Genomic DNA, 9,075 nt, shown 5'->3' on the forward strand with positions numbered 1-9,075 from the left:
GAATCCGGCCCTGAGATTTTGGCAGTCTCTCAGTTTTGGGGGTTGGGGGGCGAGTGGGGGAGTGGGTTTGAGACTCCCAGCATTCTGTGTCTCGGGGTGAAAGATTGAAAGCGACGTGCTCAGTGGTGGAGAGGTCACACGCTTCACGCTGGAGCCATTGTTCGCGCGTCCCGGCCCAAACGGCAAGGTCGCCGAATTTGCGCCAGAATAACCGAAGGGGGGGGGCTCTCAGTCATTAACGCCTGTCTGTCTTCTCTGTTCCCCTCCTCCCCCCCCAACCACCCACAGTTTCTACAACTACAAAAATCTAGAGAGTTCCGTAGCTCCCAACGTGGCCCTCACGCCCCTGCCCCTCCCGAAAGTAGGGCAGCTCTCCCCGTCGGCCCCCAGCACCTCCCACTCCAACGGCAACGAGGCCCCGGCCGACGCCGGCAGCTCCCGGCCCAGGAAGAGGAGGGCGACGGGGGAGGCCCACCCGGCAGCGCCCGAGCCCCCCTGCCCCCCCGCCGCCGCCAGCAAGCCCCCCCAGGAGGACAAAGACTCGGAGGTGGAGGTGGAGGTGGAGAGTCGCGAGGAGTGTGAGTTTCGCCCCCAGCCATTTCTTCAACTTCCTGTTCACCACAGGATTCGGTTTCTAGATCGGGGACCTGTTACCTCAGACAGCGATAAAAACGAAAGAGAAGAAAAAAAAACCCCCAGCAGGAAACGCTTATTCGGATGCTTGGCGATTTCACAATGTCGTTACATTTATTTTAATTCTGTGCTAATTCTGGACACGCGGCCTCTCTAGTCAGGCTAAGTTTTTCCACTTCAGTGTGCTGCACCTACATCCTGCTGGAGTTTACAGCGCGCGAGGGGGCTGTTGGCGTTTCGGAGGGCCACGTCATTATTGTATAACTGACCACGCCCGCTCTCTCTTTTTGTCTCCAGTCACCTCCTCTCTGTCCTCCCTGTCATCCCCCTCCTTCACCTCCTCGAGTTCGGCGAAGGACCTGAGCTCCCCGGGCACCCAGGCCCCCGCCTCCACGGCCCCCTCCCTGGAGGGCCCCGCCCTGCTGCCGGACGGCCCCTCCGCGGGCCTGGAGTCGGAGCTGGAGACCCTGAGGCAGGCCCTGGACAGCGGCCTGGACTCCAAGGAGGCCAAGGAGAAGTTCCTGCACGAGATCGTCAAGATGCGGGTGAAACAGGAGGAGAAGCTGGGCTCCGCCCTGCAGGCCAAGCGCAGCCTCCAGCAGGTACGTGCGCCGGGAGTCCCGAACACGCACGCGCGCGCGTGCAGCGGCAGGTTAGCGTTCCCGCCAACCGCAGACCAACCGCGGCCTAGTCGTAAAAAAAAAAAAAAAACAATAGCTCCTGTGCCTGTGAGCTGTTATTGTCTGAGGTTGGCGACAGCGTGCATTTCACCTCGGGTGATGAATAAACACGCGTCCGGGTTGAGTATCGAGTTTCCGGAAGCCTCCGGGGTCAGAGGTGGCGGCGGAGAGCGAGCACGCCGCTCCTCCCGAATCGTTAAACTTTAGGTGAGGCGGCGGCGGCACTTGACTCTCGACGTAACCGAAGGAGAGAGAGAGAGTCGTTTGCGGGCAGCAGAAGCCGGAATTCCATTACGGGCCAAAAAAAACAAAAAAGGTGTGGAGAGGAGCTGAGTTAATGCTGCTCATCTGACGAGATGAGCAGCCTGTCAGAGGCGAGGGCCCGCGTGTTGTTGTTGGTCTTAAGACGGAGCGCTGAAGCAGAACTGGATGACAGAAAGCGTTTGTCCTGCTAGAGGATTTCCCACGAGCGGGCCAAGAGGGTGTTGCCGTTCAGAAACAAGCTGTTAGTCGCTCGGTTTCAGGAGGGAAGGAAGCCCCACTTCTGTTCTCAATGTCAACTTGTTCCCCGCTGCCTTAACCCTTCTCACGACCGAAACCGCTTTTTAAAAAAAAAAAGAAAAAGAAAAAGAAAAAAAAAAAAAAAGCTGTTGCTGGTGTGAAACAGAAAAAAAAAAAAAAAAGTTTGAATGGTACCATAGAAAAGAGCCTCCTCTCCGAAAAACAGGAGGTGGGAACGAGCCGAGGTATCAGACTCAGCCGCTTGTTTTTCTATCGCACGGTGGAAAGATCAGATGTCCAGCGTCCGCCTTTTTTTTTTTTCAACGGCGCGTTTTAGTATTTTGGGGATTTACGCGGGCGTTCAGGTGAGCGTGAGGCTGAACCGCTGCTAAACCCCCCCCCCCCCCCCCCCCCCCCTTCCCCCCAGGAGCTGGAGTTCCTGCGGGTGGCTAAGAAGGAGAAGCTGAGGGAGGCGACGGAGGCCAAGCGCAACCTGCGGAAGGAGATCGAGCGCCTGCGCGCCGAGAGCGAGAAGAAGATGAAGGAGGCGAACGAGTCGCGGACCAGGCTGAAGAGGGAGCTGGAGCAGGCGCGGCAGCTCAGGGTGTGCGACAAGGGCTGCGAGGCCGGCCGCCTGCGGGCCAAGTACTCCGCACAGGTACGGGCGGGGCCAGGGGGCGCACGCCTACACACACACGCACACGCACACGCATGCATACACGCACACACCCACACACACACACACGCACACGCACGCACACACACACACACACACACACACACACACACATACACGCACACACTCTATCACACACACACACGCGCGCATGCATACACACACATACACACACACACACACCCATGCATACACACACACACACACACACACACGCACGCATGCATACACACACACTCTAACACACACACACACGCGCGCATGCATGCATACACGCATACACTCACACACTCACACACACACACACACACACACACCCATGCATACACACACACACACCCACACACACACACACACACCCATGCATACACACACACACACACACACACACACACACACACGCACGCATGCATACAGACACACGCACATGCACACACATACACACGCACACACCCACGCGCATACATGTACACACACACACACATACACGCATACACACACACGCACTCACACAGTCACACACACACACACACACACACAAGAAACTGAAACTACACACACATGCCCCACATACAACCTAAAACCACACACACATACACACCAGAACTAAAACCCCACGCACATATGCACACACACGTACCCGCACAAACACACTACAGCTTATCATATACTGTGTACACGCACGTGCAGACCTGCATGAACACAAACGTACATGCCTGCATACACTCATACGCCCCTAGCACAAATGCGCAGATGTGGAGTGAGCTGGAGCCAGACTGGGCAGTGCAGTGCAGTGCAGTGCGGTGCGGTGCTGTGCGGTGCTGTGAGCAGCGCTGCTGTAAGGACACTGCGTTTCCTGCGTGAGGCCTGGCGCACAGTGCAGCCGCGGGTCTCAGATGGGCCTGCGTGCCGAGCAGTCCTAAGTGCTCTCATAAAGGCGCTCAAGGCTCCAGGACTGTCTGGCAAAATAGATTGTCTGGATTAGATTTTTTATTTTTTTTTTCCCTTCTTCTTCGTCCTCTTCTCCTTTCTCAACCGAGTTTAAAAAGAAATGGGCGTCGCCCCAAGAATGCAGATGAGAGATAATTGTTAGCCCCAAAGAGGAAACAGGAAGTGAAGCCTAGTTCCTCTCAGGCAACATGGGACGCGTAGACTAGACAAAACAAGTAAAGTGGGAACCACACGGCCTGGGCTTGGCCTTCATTTTCCTCCTCGGGCTCAAAGTCAACTGCCCAGATTGCGCAGTCAGATTTAAAAATGTTTTTTAAAAAAAATAATAATTTAAAAAAAGAAAAAGGATTTGCTGAGCGTGACAGAGTGTGTTTGGGCTGCGACGGGTTGCAGTTTCTGAGCCACGTCCTCGGTCTGAACAGGAAGTGCGGCTAGCACAGAGCTGAGGGAGGGGTGGAGTGCAGCCGGTGGGGGGGGAGGCGGGAGGGGGGGTTAGGGGCAGGAAGTTGCTGCGGTGTCTGAGCTCTAGCACACTGAGGGTGAGTAACATTTGAAGAATTCGGGGCGGGGCGGCGGCTGCGGCGGCGGCGGCGGCGGTCGAGGGCCGCATCGCGACCTCCGCGCCGCTTCTTCGAGAACGGAGAGTCGAAAAATAAAAAAACCAAAGGAAGTGTGCGAGCGGTCTGACCCCCTCCTCCCCCTCACCTCCTCCTCTCACCACCTCCTCCTCCAGATCGAGGACCTGCAGCTGAAGCTCCAGCACGCCGAGGCCGACCGGGAGCAGCTGAGGGAGGACCTCCTGCAGGAGCGCGAGGCTCGGGAGCACCTGGAGAAGGTGGTGAAGGAGCTGCAGGACCAGCTGTGGCCCAAGGCCGGCGCCGGCAGCGGCATCGGCGGCAGCGGCGGCGACGCGGCGGCCAAAGACTCCCACAACTAGAGCCGCCAGGGCAGCAGACCCCGGGACAGAGGCGGAGCGAGGGGGGAGGAGGATGCGACAGACACAACAGAGTTCTATTTGTCCACGAGCGTACGCGTCCATGCAGAGTACGCGCACCTGAACGCGCATCCTTTGGAAGAAGAAGAAAAATGAGAGATGGTGAAATTTGAGATCGGTATGCGTACCAGGGGAAAAATGTGTTACTAACATAAGCACTGAAACGCATCTCTCACTCAAAAAAACAAAAACAAAAACAAATTATTATTAAAAAAAGATATATAGCACAATGAATGTATTGTGCCTATATTTTCCCTTAAAAAAACTGAAAAAAAAGATATTTGGATACAAACTTTTCTATGATGAAAATATTAATAATGATAGTTATTACCACCATTGCTACCAATATGAAAATACTACCAATATGAAACCAATACAGAACAATTTTGAAAGTATCGCGGTGGGCATGTCACATGACCTGCAGGAGAGAGGACTTGACAGGGGGACAGATGCTTCTTTTATTTGGGGGGGGGGGGGGACCCTTCTGTGTCCTTTTTGTTCTTTGTGAAGACAGTTGAGGATTTCATTTTGTAATAAGCTATTTAAGACTGCATAGTAAGACTTGAGTATATAAGAAAAAAAAGAAAACATTTCTTTGTGTTGATGGAGCCTCAAAAAAAAAACAAAAAAAAAAACAAATATTCAGAAACAAAAAATCGTCAAGCAACAAGGAGGACAAGATTCCCACGATTGCCGCCATCTTTTCAACGGTCAGCGTCGAAGAAGCCCTTATTAACCACGGAAAAAAATGGAACCCATTTTATTTGCATTTCTTTTCTACACGTGGATTTTTCTGGAGAAATACAAGCGTGGTGAGGTTTACAGGAGATTGGGCTGGCCACGCCTCTCCCTCAGAATCTGTATTTTGGGAGAAACGGAGAAAAAAGAAAATAAAAAAGTGTGTTGTGTTGGAGGCACTCTTACAGAACGAGCACTTCATTTTAGATAGGGAATACTCCCCACAGGCAAAACACCAACGCGCCGTGGCTGCACGCGAGCACGCTGTCTCTCTCTCTCCGCGTGCTTTCCTGTCCAAACCAAACCAGTATATTGGACTTGCTGAGCGATATGTGTCGGTGTAAATGTAGCTGAGACTCCTTGTACACAGTATGTATCAAGTCTGTTCAGAATCTTTTGGTTAAAAAAAGAAAGAAAAAAAAACGAAAAAAGAAAAATGAGCATGACTGCGTTTTGTATTTTTTCATTTGGATGCTAAAACTTGCTGCTCCAAGAAGTTCAGAAAACACCGTTTTTTAAATACTATGATTTTAGGTTTGGAAGCTGCGCCTTTAGCAAGAACCACAAATTGTTCTCTTTTTATTTTAATTACGATGTGTAAATATAAATATGATTTTTAAAAAAAGAAATTTTACAATAATGAATCGCACTTTGTCAGATACAGACCTTGTTATACTGCGTTTTAGTCCCACTCTTGTTCTCTACCTTTTCTTTTGGGGAAAATGTGATCATGACAACAGCAGAAATCAAATTTGCATTTCCTCTTTCGTATGTACCTAATTTAAATGCCATGCAATTACATGTTAAAGGCTAAATATTGTAAATAAAAATGCAAAAAAGGTGTCTATACGCTTGCTTGCTTAGATACTGCACATTTGTGAGCTTCTTGATGAATCCAGTTGAAAAAAATTGGTTTTGTAATTTTTATCATTTTGTGTTTCACTTTATTACTGTATTATTATTATTGTTATTATTATTATTATTAGTATTATTATTATTACTGTTTTTAGATACATTTTTTTGGACATAATAAAAGATGATTCCAGAATTGATCGTTTTTCATCAAAAGAAATGGAAGAGAGAGAGAGAGAGAGATGAATCTGAGAAGAGAGGAGTCCTTCCTGGCGCTCACCTCTCCTAAAATTGTGGTATTTACGCAATCGGAATAAAGTCAAGATGACACCGCGCAGCGTCCGTTAAAACCGTTAAATCAAGCATTAAGTAAAGAAGTCCTAGGGCAAACCGCTCACAGATTTGGCGAATGGATATAAATGTTATTGGGTACAAATTTTTCAAAAAATGGATACAAATGGAAAAAAAAAAAAGGTTTCTAACTGCTCCGAATACACAGTGGGTACAATGCAATCAGAATGTACATTGTGTTTATGCTGTTTTTCTTTTGTTGTTGATGTTGTTGTTGTTGTTGTTGTTTTTAATGTGGGGGTATTTTTATTGCTTGTCTTATGTTTTCTTTTTTCAATAGCAAACTCTTATATATTTTCTTTCATATGCATGAAATTTGAGAAAAAGTCTGCCATACATTTATTCCTTATTGGGCATTAATACTGTATATGTAAGGGTTTTTATTGTGTTATGCAATATACAGCAAACTTGTCTTTTTTTTTTAAAGAAGTCTTTTTTTCTTTTAAAGGAAACTAAACCTCATTGATGACATATTTCAGAGAAATACGGTGCAAACAAACACACACGTATACACGCGCACACACGCAGACATGCACGCACACATGCAGACACACACAATCAGACAATACAGCATGTATGCTCACTCAGAGAAACAAGAAAACAACACACACTAAAATCCACTGTTCAAATATGCTGGACAACCTCAAGTGCCTGTATATAGGGCATAAGGTTTCCAGAGTAGGAACAATAAGGTGGTAGTACTGTTTATTCTGACCTCTATAATGCCACACACACAGTCTGACCCACGCAGAATGTCCACCTTGTTTGTGAGCACACAGAACCAGATAGGATGGCATGTTCTCTGTACCCAGGGCGGGATTGTGCAGAGAGAGACTCCTTCCCTCACTAACCCCCCCCCCCCCCCCCCCCCCACATGTCAGTGTACCTCCCAAAATGCATCAGGTGCCCAAGGCCTGACCACCTCATCCAAACTGCTACAGCTCCTTTTCAGTATTCCTTATCAAATGTGGTTTGTTTCAGCAATATTTTAATTTTTATTTAATCTTTTTTTTTTTTTTTTTTTTACAAAAGCAAAAACAATTGAACCGATTGCCATTGCGGAGAAAAAAAAACCCGAGATCTGAACCATTTTTTGAATGACAGCATTTATTCTTTCAGAAATATTAATACAATGTATGTCAAACTTTTTTTTATTTTTAGAAATGCAGTAATGGACGTTAACCATATCTATGCGAATCATAAACATTACTCTTGTAGATATGGACAGTCTATTGTTTAAAGTTATTTCTGTCTGTCAAACGATGGACCTTTATAACAAATTCAGAGGGCATTATATCAAGGCCCAATGTCTTAAACTACATTATAAAGGGCAGTGTTATTGAAAGACTGACAAAGTGTCTGTACCTTTTACAGACTTGAAATTGTATAGAGGCGGTAAAATGCTATAGTTGTTTTACATTCAAATAAAACAATATGTGTAGTTTCCTTTATTCATGTTTTTTCTACAAACAAGGAGATGTTGACATCTGCTCCCAACTCTCCCAAACTGAAAATAATTAAATGGTTAAACAATTTGTTCTTTTCTAAACAAGAATCCTTTTTTCTAAATGGAAGACAGTAAAACAGCAATAACAGGACATGTTAAACAAAAACTAGCCAGTGTAAAATTAAAAAAAAAAAAAAAAAAAGAATACAAATTTACACATGTAAATAATTTTTCATTTTACAATATTGTATTATAAATGTATATGGTGTTTCCTTTTTCAAAAAAGAAATCTTTTCTTACACAATAGCTGTCTTGTTTTATGAGTTGTGTTTTAACAGAGAAAATGTTTCTAAAACAATTATTGCAGTGCGTTAGAGGATATCCCCTGCATAAACATGTAGTTTTCCCCAATTATTTTGCATCCTTATTTTTTTTTTTTTAAACTGTAGACTCATATTACTTTTTTTCACCAGTCCATATATATATTTTTTAACATTATATGAAATGCAGAATAAAAATACCTTTGGTCAAGAATGGTTAAACGAGAGTTTTAAGTGAGTACAGCCACTTCCCCGCAGATTCTTTTTCTTTCTCGTGGATCTTTTCAGCCCTGCGCTGCTGCTAATAGTATATAAACTTTACAATTCTAGAACTATTTTTATGTAAGAGGTAAATGTATGCTTTCTTGTTTATTAATGCCGCATATACTGTATGAGAAACAAAAAAAAAAGCTTGGCTTATTTATCTATTCTACCCTCTACCTTGTCTTTTTGCGCTTTTTCCACAACCTTTCTCCAACGAACCCTCTCCCCTCTATCTCTCACGACACGGACTATATTGTAAAGTAAAGGACTTTATGAGATTATGTTTGAAAATAGCTATGCTTATATACCACAGTGACTGAATGTACAGTGTATAGATGCATTACCAGAAATAAAGTTGTTTGTCCAGATTATGTGTACTACAGTTCCCTTTATTTCAGTTTTTTTTATTTACTTAACATTAATATTCAGTTCAATGGAGTACAAAAAACAGAAACCAGCCACCTAGGATTTCAACGTTCTTAGAGCGACATCCATAAGCGGAAAGAAGATTTCAGCTCAAAATTGTTCCATGACAAGCAAAACAGGTCGCAAGAATTTTGCTTCTCATTCAAGCGTTTTGCCATCTGTCCAGTTCTCTTTTTTTGTAGCTATTTTTTAAAATTCTATTCCTGACACCAGGCCGCATGATCCTGCCGTGGCGTTCCCCT

The 9,075-nt window shown here is 45.9% G+C and overlaps 1 protein-coding gene across 1 annotated transcript in view; it reads left to right on the forward strand.

Moving 5' to 3' along the window:
- The window catches only part of skia (v-ski avian sarcoma viral oncogene homolog a), an 86,415-nt gene extending 77,639 nt beyond the window's left edge, over positions 1-8,776 (forward strand). Inside the window, exons 4-7 of the mRNA XM_035381239.1 lie at positions 289-578; positions 931-1,235; positions 2,242-2,472; positions 4,175-8,776. Of these exons, the coding sequence (XP_035237130.1) occupies positions 289-578; positions 931-1,235; positions 2,242-2,472; positions 4,175-4,378 (1,030 nt within the window). The 3' untranslated portion in view covers positions 4,379-8,776. The remainder of the gene's footprint in view (positions 1-288; positions 579-930; positions 1,236-2,241; positions 2,473-4,174) is intronic.
- The last annotated feature ends 299 nt before the right edge of the window (positions 8,777-9,075 follow it).

The sequence above is a fragment of the Anguilla anguilla genome, chromosome 11, assembly GCF_013347855.1.
Source record: "Anguilla anguilla isolate fAngAng1 chromosome 11, fAngAng1.pri, whole genome shotgun sequence".
NCBI lineage: Eukaryota > Metazoa > Chordata > Actinopteri > Anguilliformes > Anguillidae > Anguilla > Anguilla anguilla.